At 45.4% G+C, this 21259-nt stretch overlaps 1 protein-coding gene across 1 annotated transcript in view; it reads right to left on the reverse strand.

Annotated features, from left to right (window-relative positions):
- The window catches only part of lnx1 (ligand of numb-protein X 1), a 48884-nt gene that overhangs the window by 10898 nt on the left and 16727 nt on the right, over positions 1-21259 (reverse strand). The window contains exons 2-6 of the mRNA XM_038999576.1: positions 18433-18680; positions 16318-16473; positions 6507-6712; positions 5175-5576; positions 3322-3456 (exon numbers count right to left, since the gene is read on the reverse strand). Coding sequence (XP_038855504.1) covers positions 3322-3456; positions 5175-5576; positions 6507-6712; positions 16318-16473; positions 18433-18680 — 1147 coding nt within the window. The remainder of the gene's footprint in view (positions 1-3321; positions 3457-5174; positions 5577-6506; positions 6713-16317; positions 16474-18432; positions 18681-21259) is intronic.

The following is a 21259-nucleotide window of genomic DNA, read 5'->3' on the forward strand; positions in this document are numbered from 1 at the left end:
ATTGTGGCTTCTATCAATGTAATTGTCTGCATCATTTCCAAATGCCATATATCTTTTTTGGTAAATATATATATTCTTTTAATTTTAATATTATTTTAATATTTTCCCCTAACCCGACCACCCCTCCCCTAATTGGAGTAAACTAAAGGACAACACTTAGGCTTCTACTTCCAGCTTATACATACTATATACATTTTACAGACACAGTATATTATACATTAGTTATCTTTTGTTTGTTTTTTGTCCCCTCCCATCTCTGAAGACCATCCAGTTTTGATTTCTAGCTGCCATATATTTCTCCACTGTGCTGTTTCACAAAAAGTCCTGAACCTTTCTATTCTCATAGTTTCTTCATATTGTAAATTAAAGATACAATTTTTTCCTAAGAGTATTATATTATTCATCGTTTGACTGTGACTTTTCCAATCAGCCAGCAGTGCTATTTGTGGAGTTAGCTCTAAGTAAATGTTGCAACTCTTCAGCCATTCCTGAACCTGCAACCAAGAACAAGCTACAGTACATATACGCAGCATCAAAACAAGGGATCTAATGATTCTGTCTCTTTGCAGTGAAATCTGCAGAGCTAGGATGAGCGTATCCCCAATATATATAACATTATATTGTTTGCAAGAATTTTGTATAATAATTTAAATTGAAAAACTTGAAGTTTTGAATCCGGCGTCAAAAAGCTCACTAACAGGGATGCAAACAAATTCTTTTGTGCATTTTTTGGGGGGAGAAATAAGCTTTTTGTGTGTATGGAAAATTTCAGAGATCTTTTAGTTTAGCTCATGAAACATGGGACCAACACTTTACACTTTACTTTTTGTTGCGTTTATATTTTTGTTCAGTATACATAGCCTTACTATACAACGTGGGTGGGCATCCACACTGGAGGAAAATGTATTGTTTTACAGTAGGCCTGTAAATCAGCTGATGGGCCACAGGTTAGCCTACAGAATGTATTGGAATATATGCCACGTTCCTTGTTCCGACTAGCACGTGAAAGCAGCATTAATCAAATAACAAGAGGCCTATTGCAACCATCGATGGCACTAGGTTATCGCCAGCTGATGTCTCATTAAACCATCAATACGTGCTAAATTCACCTGCACAGCTGAACTCAATTGCAACCATTATTGGTCACCTCATTACCGCTCCCTAAAATATAACGTTGGTGTTACCTTAGTCCTGCTTGCAACCAAAGTCTTTCAAGATATGTTTGGCCTCTGGTTCGTCTTATCATCGGAACAACTTAGGGCGATTTATCTATTTGACAAGCATTCTATACAATAGAAATCAAGTATTTCCTCATTTACCACGGCAAATCTACTGTGGCAATTTACCTAACACTTTGTATGAATGGAAACTCGTGTTTTGATAGGCTAGAGTAGAGTTTAGTTTAGGTGTAGCAGCCTACTGTACGGCTGCATTTTGGACACACTTGACACTTGTCCTATGTCGTAGTGGAGACCAATGTCTATCTTGTGTTATTAAGCTATATAAAACGAGGGTTGTTGATCTGTACGGTTGCATTTTAGATACATTTTTGTACATTTGAATGTTGCAGTAACAGGACATATAGGCCTACAGTAGCAGTACGACATTTATTCATATTCTGTCTGGTGCTTTTAGTGTTTTGTGCGCGCGAGAGTGATTGGATGATTTTGATAGCTGGCACTGGTCCAACTGACAAGACTGCTCCGGCATAGAAAGAAAGAGAACTGCAGGTTTTCAGTGTCGAAATCACCAGGCTCATTAGAATTTCTCGATTCGCAGGACATTTTGTATGCGACAAAACAGTGAAAAAAATGAAGATCCGGCATCTGTACTGTACAAAGTGTGTATGTGAGTGTACGTGTGTGAATCAGGGAGAGTAGAGTAGTGTAAGTAAAACATGGACACATTGGGGTTGATGTGATGTGGCCTGTGCTGCTTCTCTAATGTGCTGCACTCACACATTTCTGACCCTCAAGTCACATGCCATGACTACCCCAGGACACTACACTAACCACAGCTGTCACAAGCACTGACCAGTACTGCACACGGTGGTGTATGCGTGTGCAAGGCATAAATGGGTGTATGATGTAAGAGTGTGTGTGTGTGTGTGTGTGCGTATATGTCTGTTTCTGTAGTTGTAATTGTATATCTCTGTGAATGCGCCTGTGTTCAGATTAAAGGAGTGTACGGTCCTGTTTTCCAGTAAAACTAGGATTGCTGACGGCCCTAGAGCGCCTACAACAGACACACACACACATCCAGTAGGAGCCAACTTCATTACTGTGTTTCAATATTAAAACACAATATAAAGGCCTGGTGAGATTTAGTCTAAATATGATCTATAGTCCTGCTGGAGGTGACTGGGCTTTTCTCAGAACAATAATACATTGTTATTGTTGCTCCCTGCTTTCGCTGCGGGGTTCTTCTTATTACAGCCTCGTTCTCTCTCTACTAGCTTTGATGCCAAGGTCTTTATCTGAAGAATACGGTACGATTCCGCCGTCACACATTCTCTACTTTTAACAGTGTGTCTGTGAGAATTACAACTTCAAATCTAGAACGTGAGGTGAGAGCTGTGAAGTTAATCATTATTAGAATAAGGGAAGTTGTCAGCTCCAATAATGAGTTGGAGAAAATCCTGTTTTAGCGTGTCAGTGGAGGGGGTGTGAATCCTGTAGGTTGGTGGCGATGTTTTCTTCAGGGATAATAAGCTCAGAGAGAGAGAAAGAGAGAGAGAGAGGCGGCTGCTCCGGACGGCGTAATGGCTCTCTGAGAGGAGCGGAACACTCTGACACAACTCGGGATGACACACTCCTCTTTGATGGAGGAATAACACGGCTCAGGATCATTTTCACATTAAATGTAATATTTAGCATGAGAAGAAGAGGCAGGAAAACAAAGTATGTTTTTTTTTGTGTGTGTGTGTGTCAAATCAAATCAAATGTTATTGGTCACACACACATGGTTAGCAGATGTTAATGCGAGTGTAGCGAAATGTGCGTGTGTGTGTATAAGGGCTCTATGCAATCTGTGTTGCTGAAGCGTTACTGATTGCGTAATAGAAATGTAAAGGTCATTTCTGATTGAGCCGACATCTGCAGCGTTTACGGTGAACGCAGTCTCTGCTAAAGCGGGGACATTGCCTTTAAATTTAAATCCCGGTGTAACGCTGATGTTGAATAGAGCCCTACGTACAGTACGTGAACGTGTGTGTCCAACCTGAAGAAAAGCTCCTCAATCAAAGCAGTGTCTGGCGTATTTGTGTTTGTTTGTGTGTGTGTCTGTGTGCATATGCTCGTACATACGTCATGCATTGCTCACCAGTAGCGTGTGTTCCATGTCCACTGGAGAGTATGGTGGGGGGCCTTCCATGCCCCATGGAGCCTCCTGCAGGATGTCAGGGTTAGGCAGACAGATCTGACGAGAAACAATGAAGTGGACCCGCTCCTCACTTGCCTACAGGAGACAACCAGATAGACAACCAAGCTCAGACCCAGACAGACACACAGAGCAATGCATTAAGAAGAGCAAACTCAAGAAGAATATCATGGTTAAGCTCTCATAGAAACTCACTGAACACAGCTTCAGTAAAGTTGATCCAGACAAGTCCTTAAAAACAACTCTCACTGCTACGTAACTAGACCCAGACACAGAAAATACACTGCTACTGTATCTAGAACCTAAAAGGGTTATTTGGCTGTCCCCATAGGAGATCCATTTGAAGAACCCGTTTTGGGGTTCCATGGAGAACCCTTTCCACAGAGGGTTCTACCTGGAACCAAAAATGTTTTTACCTGAACCAAAAATGGTGCTCCTATGGTGACAGCCGAAGAACCCTTTTAGAACCCTTTTCTCTAAGAGTGCATAGCTGTTCAAACAGGCCCATCTTGCTCTTCCCAGATGCTGTGTTGGGGGTAGAGTATGAGCTATTTCCTGTTGACATTCTCTACCCTCTCCTACCACCCCCTGAAGAGAGCTCTAGGGAAAGAATCCCCCACAGAGAGCTTGGCCAGGCAGTAAAATATATCAAACATTTTATTACCCCCGATAGGTTAATCCACATAATAAACAGATGCTCTGTTACAAATCACTCTCACTCACACACACACACACACACACACACATGTCCATTTCACCCTTTACTTTCTTCAGGAAGCAGCCTGGCTGTGACTCTAACACCCCCCCAGGAGTGGGTAGACTACAGTATATGTGAGTAAATCTGTTCAGGATGGTGTGTGTGTGTGACACTCTTATCCTCCCATTAGAACCCCATCCTGCTGAGACAGAGCTGCTCCATAGATCATAGATTAGTAGTCAGGTCATTTTCTCTTCGGTCTCTAAGAACACTGCAGTCTTTTTGCAGCCCTCCTTCTCTCACTACCCCTTTTCCAACTTTAAACTCCTCATTTTTCTTCCTCGTCTGTATGACTCCCCTCTCTACAGCCTTTTCCTCCAGCTTCTTTCACTCAGTCTCTTTATTACTCTGTGTTGTCCACCCACTCACACAATGACTCACTCACTCCCTCATTCACTCCCTCATTCACTCGTATGAACTTGCACACACTCACAGGCGCATGCGCACACACGCGCGCATATTACACATTCAAGCGCACACACACGCAGCAGCTCAGCCTTCAGAGTTGCTCTTTTGAGAGTGACTGTGTTCTCTGTGGAGCAGAGCTGACTCCTAAATTACCCAGTCCAGCTTGTAATTGCCTTAATTGGACTCATTTAATTGGTTTCCCGCCAGTTCTTAATATCTGACAGAAACAGCCTGATGTGAGCAGCCATCTTGAGTCCTCAGAGACCCTCAAGAGCCAGCCAGTCTCCTCAGATAAGAACCCAGAGAGCACAACTACATCCCACAGTCAACCAGAAACACACCACCGCAATTACCCAGCATCCACCAGGAAGCAGTGCCTCAGCCAAGCAGCAGAGCAGCACCCAGTCGACCACAGACACACCACAATTAACCACAATTAACCGCAATGGACGGGGTCAAAGCCAGCCAACAGAGTGCAATTTACCAGAACCACACTCCACTAATAGTGATACTATACCAGGAACCCAGAGCCAAGAAACATACCAAGCACACTACCAGACACACACCATTACCAAGAATTGTAAACGACAACCAACCAATGCTCCCTTACCCCTGACCCCTGCAGACTGACCTGGATGAGTAAAGCGGCGTGTTCAGGCGCTCCGTAGCGCAGGTCGTGTCCGTTGATGGCGAGGACGCGGTCGTTGACGCTGAGCTGCCCGTCGTGCGCCGCCAGGCCGCCCTCCAGCAGGTGGAAGATGAAGACGCCATGTCCCTCTGGTTGTCTCACCAGCTTGATGCCCAGCTGCTCCTCTGGGGTGCTCTTAGCCAGGACCACATGGATGCTGTCGTCCCTCAGGGGATGGCCGTGGGAGAGGCCGTGAGGCAGGTAGCCACCGGCCGCATCGTGGGGGTGCGAACGGTAGCGGTGACGCTGCTCTCTCAGCACTGTGAGTCGCAGCAGCTGGCAGGGCTGTTTGAGGGTGGCCAGGGCGTAGCAGTGGGGAACATTGCTGATGTCTATGCCGTTCACCTGAAGATGAGCGGGAGAGATATGTAAAGGTGGAGTTAAGTCTCAGATTATATTGCAGGTTATATTGAAGAGTTTATTTCCAAAAACATTGTATCCACAAATTGTTCACATTTGTGTTTTTTCATCAGAAATGATTGCTTATGGGTATGTTACATTTACATTTAAGTCATTTAGCAGACACTCTTATCCAGAACAACTTACAAGTACATACATTCATACTTTTTTTGTACTGGCCCCCCGTGGGAATCGAACCCACAACCCTGGTGTTGCAAGCGCCATGCTCTACCAACTGAGCTACACGGGACTGTGTTCATGGCTATGTTGAATATTGCTGTTTTGAGATTTTTTTATTAATAGATTTTAGAATTTTTTTGCCAAACGCTGTTTAGCTAGAATGGAGTATTTGTGTCCTGTATATTTGATATGAGTTTGTCTCACTACAGATCTCATATTACTATATTGAATACTTTTGAATACTATTGATGTCAAAAAATGTATCATTTGTACATTTCTTTATCAAAAATGTAGTTATTTGTTACATTTGACTTTGTAAAACCTAGCTGTACTACTTATTTCTCTGAGAGTTAAGCGGATACAGTATGTAGCATTTTGCAAATAAACATGATTATTTGTCTCTCTGAATATGAAACCATCAAGTGATAGATTTTAAACAAATGCATGGCTGTCATTGAACAACCCAATGCCAATGATTAGATAGTGAAAAAACACACCAATCTCTTTCATAATTTCTTTAAACAATAAAAGCTTATTTGCCAACCTTTCTCTAAATTGACTTAAGAGCATTTTGGAATTAATATGTTAGGTCTATAGCTGTGATGTAATTCAAATTCGAACACAATACACAATACATACAGTCACATACATGGCGAGTAGTACTCCACCGTACTCCAAACAAAAACACACACTGACCTTGAGGATAATGTCCCCGGGCAGCAGGCGTCCATCCCGGGCGATAACCCCCTCCCTGTAGATGTCCTGGATGAGGATACGCACCAGGGGAGTCTCGTTACCCCCCACAATGCTGATGGCCAGGGGCTCCGAGGGCTCACGGTTGATCTTAATACTGGTAACCTCACCATCAGGGATCAAGTGATGGAGCTGCGGTAGAGCCAGCACTGAGAGAGTGAAGGAGGTAAATAGAGAGAGAGAGAGAGAGAGAGAGAGAGAAAGTGAAGGAGGTAAATAGAGAGAGAGAGAGAGAGAGAGAGAGAGAGAGAGAGAGAGAGAGAGAGAGAGAGAGAGTGAGAGAGAGAGAGAGAGAGAGAGTGTGATACTCTGATTTCTATGATGAGAAGGAAATCTCTCAAAGACGCAGTGCAAGGCCAACAGAGAGAGAGAGAGAGAGAGAGAGACAGATATATATACACTGCTCAAAAAAATAAAGGGAACACTAAAATAACACATCCTAGATCTGAATGAATGAAATATTCTTATTAAATACTTTTTTCTTTACATAGTTGAATGTGCTGACAACAAAATCACACAAAAATTATCAATGGAAATCAAATTTATCAACCCATGGAGGTCTGGATTTGGAGTCACACTCAAAGTTAAAGTGGAAAACCACACTACAGGCTGATCCAACTTTGATGCAATGTCCTTAAAACAAGTCAAAATGAGGCTCAGTAGTGTGTGTGGCCTCCACGTGCCTGTATGACCTCCCTACAACGCCTGGGCATGCTCCTGATGAGGTGGCGGATGGTCTCCTGAGGGATCTCCTCCCAGACCTGGACTAAAGCATCCGCCAACTCCTGGACAGTCTGTGGTGCAACGTGGCGTTGGTGGATGGAGCGAGACATGATGTCCCAGATGTGCTCAATTGGATTCAGGTCTGGGGAACGGGCGGGCCAGTCCATAGCATCAATGCCTTCCTCTTGCAGGAACTGCTGACACACTCCAACCACATGAGGTCTAGCATTGTCTTGCATTAGGAGGAACCCAGGGCCAACCGCACCAGCATATGGTCTCACAAGGGGTCTGAGGATCTCATCTCGGTACCTAATGGCAGTCAGGCTACCTCTGGCGAGCACATGGAGGGCTGTGCGGCCCCCCAAAGAAATGCCACCCCACACCATGACTGACCCACCGCCAAACCGGTCATGCTGGAGGATGTTGCAGGCAGCAGAACGTTCTCCACGGCGTCTCCAGACTCTGTCACGTCTGTCACATGCTCAGTGTGAACCTGCTTTCATCTGTGAAGAGCACAGGGCGCCAGTGGTGAATTTGCCAATCTTGGTGTTCTCTGGCAAATGCCAAACGTCCTGCACGGTGTTGGGCTGTAAGCACAACCCCCACCTGTGGACGTCGGGCCCTCATACCACCCTCATGGAGTCTGTTTCTGACCGTTTGAGCAGACACGTGCACATTTGTGGCCTGCTGGAGGTCATTTTGCAGGGCTCTGGCAGTGCTCCTCCTTGCACAAAGGCAGAGGTAGCAGTCCTGCTGCTGGGTTGTTGCCCTCCTACGGCCTCCTCCACGTCTCCTGATGTACTGGCCTGTCTCCTGGTAACGCCTCCATGCTCTGGACACTACGCTGACAGACACAGCAAACCTTCTTGCCACAGCTCGCATTGATGTGCCATCCTGGATGAGCTGCACTACCTGAGCCACTTGTGTGGGTTGTAGACTCCGTCTCATGCTATCACTAGAGTGAAAGCACCGCCAGCATTCAAAAGTGACCAAAACATCAGCCAGGAGGCATAGGAACTGAGAAGTGGTCTGTGGTCACCACCTGCAGAACCACTCCTTTATTGGGGGTGTCTTGCTAATTGCCTATAATTTCAACCTGTTGTCTATTCCATTTGCACAACAGCATGTGAAATTTATTGTCAATCAGTGTTGCTTCCTGAGTGGACAGTTTGATTTCACAGAAGTGTGATTGACTTGGAGTTACATTGTGTTGTTTAAGTGTTCCCTTTATTTTTTTGAGCAGTGTATAGAGAGAGAGAGAGAGAGAGAGACAGATATATAGAGAGAGAGAGCGGGAGAGCGAGAGGAAGCAAACAAGAGAAGAGAGCGGGGAAGCCAGAGAGACTGTGTAGAGAGGTTTGGTGTTGAAGCAGCTCTCGACTCCCTCAGGTTACAAATACAAGCTTTACAAGCCGAAAGGGAGAATCCACTTGGCTGATCATCCTTTCTTATGTTTGTATCATTAGTCACATCTGTACCAAGTATGCTTGGGAAAAGCCTCACATTTAATTGTCTACAAGGTTATTGCTTGGGTGGATAGAACATCACACACACTTTTACACAGGGTTTGCACAGATACACAGTGACTGTACAGGCACATAAATTAGATCTAAGATTCTCACAAATACACAACCACAACCTCATATGGTACACACACATATGCACCCATGCACTTTCACACAAACACACAGTGTCAGCTTCCAGGTGTAAGAGTGAAAGTAATACCACTGTCACCAAAGGGATGGTCTAACTTCAGCCTCTCCCACACAGAGTTGTTCCTGTATGTTGTCCTCTCTGTTTCCCAGCTCTGAGTAGCAGACACACCCTGACTGGACAATTAGATAGGGGAGGCAGGGACTGGTATGTGTCCGTTCAATACTGCCAACAGTCTGGGCCAAGAGCTAACCAGCTCACAGCTACCTCGGACAATGTGTGCTATATACACTATCTATATCGTTCTGTACCTATCAGTGGTTCTATCTCTCCCTCCCTGCTCATTCTCTCCATCTTTCTCTCTCTCTGGCCCACTCTCTCCCCCTATCTCACTTGTTCCATAGCCCCAGTCCCTAGTTCTACTCACACTGCAATTTCTCCCTTCCAAAGTCAATATTTTCTCTTCATCACCGCAGATTGCTTCCAGGGAGTAGAGCACATTAACACACAGACCTATGCCGGTTATATAACCTCACTCTCTCTCCCCCCTCTTTCTCTCTCCCTCCCCTCTCTCTCTCTCCCCTGTCTCTCTCTCTCCCCCTCTTTCTCTCTCCCTCCCTCCCCCTCTTTCTCTCTCCTTCTTTCTCTTTCCCTCCCTCCCTCCCCTCTCTCTCCCTCCTCCCCCTCTCTCTCTCTCTCTCTCTCTCCCCCTTCTTCTTTCTCTAGAGGGATTCTATGAATATTTAATCTATTCTCACAGCCTCCTCAACGACGGCCTTAGAGAATAATACGGTCTCTGATCCCTCTCTCTCTCTCTCTCTCTCTCTCTCTCTCTCTCTCTCTCTCTCTCTCTCTCTCTCTCTCTCTCTCTCTCTCTCTCTCTCTCTCTCTCTCTCTCTCTCTCTCTCTCTCTCTCTCTCTCTCTCTCTCTCTCTCTCTCTCTCTCTCTCTCTCTCTCTCTCTCTCTCTCTCTCTCTCTCTCTGACTCACAGCCCAATGGTCCTCCTCATCATCACCATCATGAACATCATGGTTCATCCTCCACTTTCTCCTCCTCCTCTACATTCTACTCTTCATGGCTCTGTCCATCCCTCTCATTCTCCAGGGTCGTCCTGTATACTGCATCCATCTGAAATGGATTCTAAATGCCTCTGCAATAAACACTGCATCAATAAAATGGGGAATAAAATGGCGCCGGAAGAAATGGCAGCAGTTTTACGGGCGCCCAACCAATTGTGCTATTATGTGTTTTTTTCACGTTATTTGTAACTTATTTTGTACATAATGTTTCTGCAACCGTATCTTACGGCAAAAAAGAGCTTTGGGTATCGGGACAGCGATCACTCACCTCGGATTACACAAAGTTCCTTTCTACAACAAGGAGGACGCTGAGGACATTCTCCAAACACCCAACAGGGCCGACATCCCCGTTATTTGCAAGAGGAAGCGACGCAGGTACAGAGGACAAAGATCCGGCTGCCTGGTCAGGACCCGTAGAAGGCAAGTGGGAAAGCTGCCGTTAACGAAATCTAAGAAAGTCTCTAGATTTTGCTCGCCTGAAGTAGAGTATATTGTGATAAATTGCAGGCCACACTACTTGCCTAGAGAGTTTTCAGCTATACTTTTCGTGCCTGTTTATTTACCACCACTGACAGGTGCTGGCACTAAGACCGCACTCAGTCAGCTGTATAAGGAAATAAGCAAACAGGAAACCACTCACCCAGAGGTGGCGCTCCTAGTGGCCGGAGACTTTAATGCAGGGAAACTGAAATCAGTTCTACCAAATTTCTATCAACATGTTAAATGTGCAACCAGAGGGATTTTTTTTTTTAGATCACCTGTACTCCACACACAGAGAAGCGCACAAAGCTCTCCCTCGCCCTCCATTTGGTAAATCCGACCACAACTCTATCCTCCTGATTCTTGCTTACAAGCAAAAATTAAAGCAGGAAGCACCAGTGACTCGGCCTATAAAAAAGGGGTCAGATGAAGCAGATGCTAAACTACAGGACTATTTTGCTATCACAGACTGGAACATGTTCCGGGATTCATCCGATGGCATTGAGGAGTACACCACATCAGTCACTGGCTTTATCAATAAGTGCATCGAGGACGTCATCCCCACAGTGACTGTACGTACATACCCCAACCAGAAGCCATGGATTACAGGCAACATCCGCACTGAGCTAAAGGGTAGAGCTGCCGCTTTCATGGTGCGGGACTCTAACCTGGAAGCTTACAAGAAATCCTGCTATGCCCTGCGATGAATCATCAAACAGGCAAAGCATCAATACAGGGCTAAGATTGAATCATACTACACCGGCTCTGATGCTCGTCTTATGTGGCAGGGCTTGCAAACTATTACAGACAACAAAGGGAGGCACAGCTGCGAGCTGCCCAGTGACACGAGCCTACCAGACGAGCTAAATCACTTCGATGCTCCCTTCGAGGAAAGCCACACTGAGGCATGCATGAGAGCATCAGCTGTTCCGGACGACTGTGTGATCACGCTCTCCGTAGTCGACGTGTGAGTAAGACCTTTAAACAGGTCAACATACACAGGGCCGCAGGGTCAGACGGATTACCAGGACGTGTGCTCCGGGCATGTGCTGACCAATTGGCAGGTGTCTTCACTGACATTTTCAACATGTCCCTGATTGACTCTGTAATACCAACATGTTTCAAGCAGACCACCATAGTCCCTGTGCCCAAGAACACAAAGGCAACCTGCCGAAATGACTACAGACCCGTAGCACTCACGTCTGTTGCCATGAAGTGCTTTGAAAGTCTGGTCATGGCTCAAATCAACACCATTATCCCAGAAACCCTAGACCCACTCCAATTTGCATACCGCCCTAACAGATCCACAGATAATGCAATCTCTATTGCACTCCACACTGCCCTTTCCCACCTGGACAAAAGGAACACTTATGTGAGAATGCTATTCATTGACGACAGCTCAGAGTTCAACACCATAGTACCCTCAAAGCTCATCAATAAGCTAAGGATCCTGGGACTAAACACCTTCCTCTGCAACTGGATCCTGAACTTCCTGACGGCCGCCCCCAGGTGGTGAGGGTAGGTAGCAACACATCTGCCACGCTGATCCTCAACACTGGAGCTCCCCAGGGGTACGTGCTCAGCCCCCTCCTGTACTCCCTGTTCACCCATGACTGTATGGCCAGGCACGACTCCAACGACAAAGCCTATTCCCCCTCAGGAAACTAAAAAGATTTGGCATGGGTCCTGAGATCCTCAAAAGGTTCTACAGCTGCAACATCGAGAGCATCCTGACTGGTTGCATCACTGCCTGGTACGGCAATTGCTCGGCCTCTGACCGCAAGGCACTACAGAGGGTAATGCGTTTGGCATAGTAGTACATCACTGGGGCTAAGCTGTCTGCCATTCAGGACCTCTACACCAGGCGGTGTCAGAGGAAGGCCCTAAAAATGGTCAAAGACCCCAGCCACCCCAGTCATAGACTGTTCTCTCTACTACCGCATTCATGCGGTACCAGAGTGCCAAGTCTAGGACAAAAAGGCTTCTCAACAATTTTTACCCCCAAGCCATAAGACTCCTGAACAGGTAATCAAATGGCTTCCCGGACTATTTGCATTGTGTGACCCCCCCAACACCTATTTTTACGCTGCTGCTACTCTTTGTTTATCATATATGCATAGTCACTTTAACTATATATTCATTTACATATGTACATACTACCTCAATTGGGCCAACCAACCAGTACTCCCGCACATTGGCTAACCGGGCTGTCTGCATTGTGTCCCGCCACCCACCATCCACCAACCCCTCTTTTACGCTACTGCTACTCTCTGTTCATCATATATGCATAATCACTTTAACCATATCTACATGTACATAGTACCTCAATCAGCCTGACCTCAATCAGCCTGACTAACCGGTGTCTGTATGTAACCTCGCTACTTTTATAGCCTCGCTACTGTATATAGCCTGTCTTTTTGCTGTTGTTTTATTTCTTTACTTACCTATTGTTCACCTAATACATTTTTTGCCCTAATGGTTAGAGCCTGTAAGTAAGCATTTCACTGTAAGGTCTACGCCTTGGCGCTGCACCATCAAGAGCATTCTGTTGGGCTGTACAGAACCTGCACCGCCCGCAACTGCAGGGCTCTCCAGAGGGGGTGCGGTCAGCCCAATGCATCACTGGGACATTTACAGCCCTCGAGGACATTTACAGCACCCGGTGTCACAGGAAGGCCAAGAAGATCACCAAGGACCTCAGCCACCCGAACCACGGCCTGTTCACCCTGCTACCATCTACAGTTGAAGTCGGAAGTTTAAATAGACTTAGGTTGGAGTCATTAAAACTCGTTTTTTCAACACCTCCACAAATTTCTTGTTAACAAACTATAGTTTTGGCAAGTCGGTTAGGACATTTACTTTGTGCATGACACAAGTAATTCTTCCAACAATTGTTTACAGACAGATTATTTCACTTATAATTCACTGTATCACAATTCCAGTGGGTTAGAAGTTTACATACACTAAGTTGACTGTGCCTTTAAACAGCTTGGAAAATTCCAGAAAATTATGTCATGGCTTTAGAAGCTTCTGATAGGCTAATTGACATAGTTTGTGTCAATTGGAGGTCTACCTGTTGATGTATTTCAAGGCCTACCTTCAAACTCAGTGCCTTTTTGCTTGACATCATGGGGAAATCAAAAGAAAACAAGTCTGGTTCATCCTTGGGAGCAATTTCCAAATGCCTGAAGGTACCACGTTCATATGTACAAACAATAGTACGCAAGTATAAAAACCATGGGACCACGCAGCCATCATACCGCTCAGGAAGAAGACGCGTTCTGTCTCCTAGAGATGAACGTACTGTGGTGCGAAAAGTGCAAATCAATCCCAGAACAACAGCAACGGAACTTGTGTAGATGCTGGAGGAAACCGGTACAAAAGTATCTATATCCACAGTAAAAAGAGTCCTATATCGACATAATCTGAAAGGCCGCTCAGCAAGGAAGCAGCCACTGACCCAAACCGCCATAAAGCCAGACTATGGTTTGCAACTGCACATGGGGACAAAGATCGTACTTTTGGAGAAATGTCCTTAGGTCTGATGAAACAAAAATAGAACTGTTTGGCCATAATGACCATCGTCATGTTTGGAGGTAAAAGGGGGAGGCTTGCAAGCTGAAGAACATCATCCCAACCGTGAAGCAGGGGGGTGGCAGCATCATGTTGTGGGGGTGCTTTGCTGCAGGAGGGACTGGTGCACTTCACAAAATAGATGGCATCATGAGGGTGGATAAATTATGTGGATATATTGAAGGAACATCTCAGACATCAGTCAGGAAGTTAAAGCTTGGTCACAAATGGGTCTTCCAAATTGACAATGACCCCAAGCATACTTCCAAAGTTGTGGCAAAATGGCTTAAGGACAACAAAGTCAAGGTATTGGAGTGGCCATCACAAAGCCCTGACCTCAATCCTATAGAAAGTTTGTGGGCAGAACTGAAAAAGTGTGTGCGAGCAAGGAGGCCTACAAAACTGACTCAGTTACACCAGCTCTGTCAGGAGGAATGGGCCAAACGTCTCCCAACTTACTGTGGGAAGCTTGTGGAAGGCTACTCGAAATATTTGACCCAAGTTAAACAATTTAAAGGCAATGCTACCAAATACTAATTGAGTGTATGTAAACTTCTGACCCACTGGGAATGTGATGAAAGAAATAAAAGCTGAAATAAATAATTCTCTCTACTATTATTCTGACATTTCACATTCTTAAAATAAAGTGGTGATCCTAACTGACCTAAGACAGGGAATTTTTACTCTGATTAAATGTCAGGAATTGTGAAGAACTGAGTTTAAATGTATTTGGCTAAGGTGTATGTAAACTTTAGACTTCAACTGTAGAAGGAGGAGACAGTACAGCTGCATCAAAGGAAATGGAACAGAGGGGACTGTGAGGGGACAAACACACAAACACATACACACACTGACACACTAACACACACACACACACACACACAATGTTTTAGTTTTGGTTTGTATATCATTGTATTTTACATTTGTGTGACTGTCCCTGTCTATCAGTGTATCAGTGTTTTTTGTGGACCCCAGGAAGAGAAGCTGCTGCTTCTGCAAAAGCTAATGGCGATCCAAATAAACAACAAAGCTTGGACCAACAGACTGATAAACAGCTTCTATCTTCAGGCCATCAGACTGTTAAAGAGTCATCACTACCCGGCCTCCACCTGATACCCTTCCCCGCACTTTATAGATTACTGCCCTATGTAATGGAGTGTTAAAATAAAAATAAAAATAAAAATTGAAGAGCATCTCAGAAGAATTCATTGAACACTGGTCACTTGAATAATGTTTACATACTGTTTTCCCCACTTTATATGTATATACTGTATTTTAGTCATGGCTCATACTATATAATGTAGGGCATGGTCTCTACAAGGTTTTGAAAGCATTCCACAGCCCATGTTGACTCCAATGCTTCCCACAGTTGTGTCAAGTTGGCTGGATTTCCTATGGGGGGGGGGGGGGGGGGGTTTGAATGGCACACACAAAATCCATTACTCAGCTGTCTCCTCCCATTCATCTACACTGATTGAAGTGGATTTAACAAGTGACATCAATAAGGGATCATAGCTTTCACCTGGAATCACCTGGTCAGTCTATGTCATGGAAAGAGCACGTGTTCTTAATGTTTTGTATACTCTGTATAGTCCAGACTATGTCCAGCAGCTCTCTGTCCCTGTCCCCTGAAGCTCCTACTCTCTCTCCTCCAGCCTGGCCCACAGAGCCCCAGGCTCCCACTCTCCCATCTGATCACTATCTTCTGCTCTGTTCTGGGGACCAGAGGACTCTTACACAATGTGCAGCTGAATTATTAAAGGAACATATGCTGCAGCAGTTACCCAGCCGTGTCACCCTCAGCACAGAGCCAAAGGAACTGCTCAAACATGCACGCACATACACACACGAACAAACACAGGCACACACTCTCGCAAACACATACACACTGGCGCACACAAACACATTCAAGTAAACACAGACACAAAAATCCATGCAAGCGCAGGCATGCACCTACACACGGACACACGCACACACATGCACACAAGTACTGACACACACACACACACACACACACACACACACACACACACACACACACACACACACACACACACACATCTCATACCCTCTACAGAGAATCACAGAAACTGCAGACACAGCATAGAGATCACCAACATCATACTGATTTAAACACAACCGCCACTGACAAAACAATATAGACATAGACACACAGCATACAAACATTTCATATAGTGCACAAAAGAAAACACACAACCACTCACTCAAACGAACACACACATACCTTCCTGGGGCACACTGGCGTTCCTGGCATTATCTTGTTCCTCTGCGGTCTCATTGGACACGGAAGTGCCACTCTTGGTCCTCCGCAGGACACTGAAAGCACGGTTCAACCGCCTGAAGGAGCGGCTCCTGACCGAGGTGCGGTCATAGTTTCGGACTGAGGGGAGAGAGAGACAGGGGCACACTTTATAGATCAGCTCTGTTCTGACTGAACATGTCTGGACAAGTCTCTGAGACCACTTCTCCACAGCCAATCAGAAGCCGGAGATCTCTCGTTCTCTCTGCCTCTACAAAAGCCCTAACAACAGCTTGAACACATTTGTTTTAGGGATTCCAATCAATACCCTTCAGCAATTCCCCAAAACACTCATTATTACAAGAAAGAATAGAAATTCACACTCGAGGGAGGGGGCCTAGAAACTCTGCAGGGGTGATGGGCTTTGTAAACTGCAGCAGTCATGTTTATGTCATCTTTCAGCCAAAACTAGGTGCAGTTTAAATACACCAGTGAGACCCTACTATAATCTTCTATAGTTGAGATTCTGGCAGGGAGTGTGCGTCCCTGGTCCTACCAGAGCAGAGCAGGCTGCAGTGGAGTGTGAGCCCCAGCCTGGCTGCCCTGAGAGCGGAGCAGTGGGCCTCTGCAGCGCCCCTCCCTCCCTCTGCGGGCCTGGGGAGATGCGAGGCCTCCTGACAGCCACATTATTCTTTAAACGCACCCGGCGCTTCTGGAGCTGACAGCTTGTTCAGCAGCAGTGGCTCTGCATGGTGGTGGGTACTCCGCTCCGCAGCCCTGGCCAAAGTGCTGGTGCAACGTCATTTGATGCCCCCCCAAGAGCGGTGCGCTCACGTTGAGAGGGGGGATATGAGTGAGTGTGACACGCGTGAGTGGCTCCAGGGTTCACAGGTGGGATGAGTGGAGGGTGAGGGGCTAACACGTCATTCAGCATTAATGGACCTGGGCTATATTTAACCCTCATTCCTCCCACTCTCACTCCCTCTCTTTACATTTTCCCTCCCTGCCTCTCTCGCTCTCTTCCTCTACCCCTCCAGCCCAGGACAGAGATTTTATAGATCGGTGAAAAATCGATGCTATAAAAGCTAATTGAAGAACAGGATTTCCATCAAAGATCATTAAGTAGTACAGATACTGTATTTAAGTGTGCGTGGGTTATGGGATGTACACTACAGCTCAAAAGTTTGGGGTCACTTAGAAATGTCCTTGTTTTTGAAAGAAAAGCAAAAAAAATTGTCCATTAAAATAACATCAAATTGATCCGAAATACAGTGTAGACATTGTTAATGTTGTAAATGACTATTGTAGCTGGATATGGCTGATTTTTTAAATGGAATATCTACATAGACGTACAGAGGACCATTATCAGCAACCATCACTCCTGTGTTCCAATGGCACGTTGTGTTAGCTAATCTAGGTTTATCATTTTAAAAGGATAAGTGATCATTAGAAAACCCTTTTGCAATTATGTTAGCACAGCTGAAAACTGTAGTTCTGATTAAAGAAGCAATAAAACTGGCCTTCTTTAGACTAGTTGAGTATCTGGAGCAACAGCATTTGTGGGTTCGATTACAGGCCATTGGAACACAGGAGTGATGGTTGCTGATAAAGGGCCTCTGTACGCCTATGTAGATATTCCATAAAAATAATGGGCAACAAATGTGCTTTTCTTTTAAAAACAAGGACATTTCTAAGTGACCCCAAACTTTTGAACGGTAGTGTACATCTGGTGTGTGGGTATGAGGGGGTAAAATACATGTTTGAATAGTGTTTACTGGTGGTATCTATGTAAGTGAGGGACTATGAAACTGTGACTAGAAAGCCTCCACTGGCTCCCTGCTTTCTATTGATTTTCAATCAGTCACAGTGACAAACAGTGCGATGCGCACACACACACACACACACACACACACACACACACACACACACACACACACACACACACACACACACACACACACACACACACACACACACACACACACACACACACACACACACACACACACACACACACACACACACACACAGTGCTTTATAGATCAGAGAAAGGTTACTAGGTGCAGCACTACCCATAACTGTACGCACACACACACTCACTCTTCTTGGAACTGCTGCGGGCTGCCAGGCTTGTGGTGCTTCCTGATTGGCTGTTGTCCTCCATGCTGGGGTCGAAGGCAGGGTTGACGAGGCCGGGCTCGTCTGATAGGAGGGCGACCGCGGAGGAGGTGGGGCCATCGCCGGGCAGGGTGGCCACAGTGAGTTCTGACGTGCTGTCAGTGCAGTCCCCCTCCTGGGAACGCCGCTTCCTGTCGGCAGACAGGCCATAGTGAGACGCCCCTTTACACCTTCAAATACACACAGGGAGACAAGGACAGCCTGTCAGAGACACACACTATAGACCCAGCTGGGAGAGGTCACGCATCAACAACAACAACAACTGCAACCCACCAAGAAAACCTAAAAAGAGGTTAAAATGGGATACTGCAACAGAGACGTTGTATAATGTACCCTGTGATGGATGGAACTATTATTACGCTCTCAGTGACTCATCACCAATTACAGGATGTGTCATGAATATATGCTGCGGTGAACACACGACAGCCACTGAATCACGGAACAGAATAGACTATCAGTCAACAGTCCTGAATCCTCTTGAATCAACAGTGGCTCAGTAGTGACAGCATAGTCCAGTCCAGGTAGAGAGGATATGGACAGGGATTAAACCAGAGAGATTAAGGTTAAAGGTCACCACTATCTCAGGAGCAGTGGTTAATATGATGTGACCTCTGACCCATCACCCTCTGGATGCATCCATCTCCTCACCTCTACTTCCTGATCCAAGCTGCCCAGAGGGGACATCTATTTGACCTCATGACTGATGTCATCATCTTGACAAGTGATTCCTCCTCAAGCAACATCACACACCCAATACACAACCTGCTAGTGTATAATAGTATATTTTCTTACGTAGACAACTGATCATTGTATTTGTATTTGTATTTTTTATGGTTGTCCTTCTGAAATAAAAACTGAATCGATCACCCTTTCTGTCTTATTTGATCAGTCAGTGTATAATTAAGCAATAAGAACCAAGGGGGTGTGGTATATGGCCAATATACCAAGGCTAAGGGCTATTCTTAGCCAGGATGCAACGAGGAGTGCCTGGATATAGCCCTTCGCCGTGGTATATTGGCCATATACCACAATCCCCAGAGGTGCTTTATTGTTATTATAAACTGGTTACCAACGTAATTAGAAGAGTAAAAATATATGTTTTGTCATACCAGTGGTATATGGTCTGATATAGCTTTCAGCGAATCAGCATTCAGGGCTCGAACCACCCAGTTTATGTATTGTGCTGCTCTTTGAGTCACTGTGGATAAGATCGGCTGTCAGATGATTGAATACAAATGTGAACAAATAAACGTTCCAGTGGTTATAGAGAGCAGGTAACACAGGAGACATGAGGAATAGAAAACACCACAGAGGTCTCAATGTCAAATTCTCCCTCATGAAACTAATCGCATTCTCAAATTCCCAGTATTGTTGACGTCTTTCACGTCCCTACACTCGCTCTGCAACACAAACAGAACACTCGAAAGGCACAAACACCAACGTGCACATACACACGCACAACCCTACAATTGAAATCCTCACAAACGGAGCATGTCGGAGAGTGTGTTTGCAAATAGCTGTCTCTGGGTTTTCCTCTCTTTCCCATAACAAAGGCTTTTGGTTGAAGTGCCAATAACGGAAGCTGAAACAACATTGTCCTGTCTCTGCCTCTCTGTAGAGCTATAAGAACAAACATTCATTAACTGTCTTTTTATGGGCTGGATCATACCAGACCCAGTTAGAGCTTCTACTAACACACTCAGACATACACAGCAAACCAGTCTGAAGCAGTGTTTTGTCTCAATCGAGGTCTGTCTGAGCAGGTCATGCCCTGTGTCCATACATCACAGACAGAGACATTTCATCCTGAACTGGCCTCTATATCTCACTTCCAGCCATAGGGCTTGACTGGTTCCACCAGTCAGCTCTAACACTAGACTAACAGGCAGAATTTGGGGAGCAGTCGGTTCAGTTTGGCATGGTGACTGACATTCAAAGAAGAGGGAGACGTTTCAGACAGTGGAGCCAAGCAGAGGCCCATTGATCATGATTTGTGGCCCAGTCAGAGCTTGGCTATGCTGGGACGCTTGCTATTACTAACTTCCACCTGTGTTCCACAAGCCTGTCCGATGGAGGGAGGTGTGTGTGTGCACGTGCATGCTTGCACGTGTGTTTGTGCATGTACTGTATGTGCGTGGCGGTCTCTTTCTATCTACTGTAAACTGACCCTAATTCAGAGCTAACATATTGAATCCTATCAAGAGTGTTGAGTCAGCAATATACCACTTAAGCAAGGGTGGTTGGAAGTGGTTGGATAGAAGAAGAATATTTCAGTCCACAATGCTGAGCCCTGCTTCAGTGGAGAGGGGCATCATCCTTCCACGTGTCACTCGACATCAATTTGTGTAATTAAAGCTGCATGTACATCAGTCATAAAAGACTGCTGTTACACCAGCACGTTACATGCTTCAAGTGGGGCTAAATGAATTACTTCAGGACATTAGGAACTTTACAACGTGCACAAGCACACATACGTATGCACGCACGCTCACACACACACCGCAGACACTGGAATACACCTACAGATGGCAACCCTGCAGTACAATACCTTTGGAGAAGCTGACCGTATGGAATTAAATCCTGAGAAAACATTCCCACGGCAGTGGAAAAATGAAAACCTAAGTTAACGGAGGTGTTCAGAGAGTGATTAACAACCCACATGACAAAATACTATAGTATAAATACTATAGTATTCACAGAAGTTTTTTGGCTGACTACTTTAGTATTTACTATAGTGTTTTTGTTTTAT

The sequence above is a fragment of the Salvelinus namaycush genome, chromosome 8, assembly GCF_016432855.1.
Source record: "Salvelinus namaycush isolate Seneca chromosome 8, SaNama_1.0, whole genome shotgun sequence".
Taxonomy (NCBI): Eukaryota; Metazoa; Chordata; class Actinopteri; order Salmoniformes; family Salmonidae; genus Salvelinus; species Salvelinus namaycush.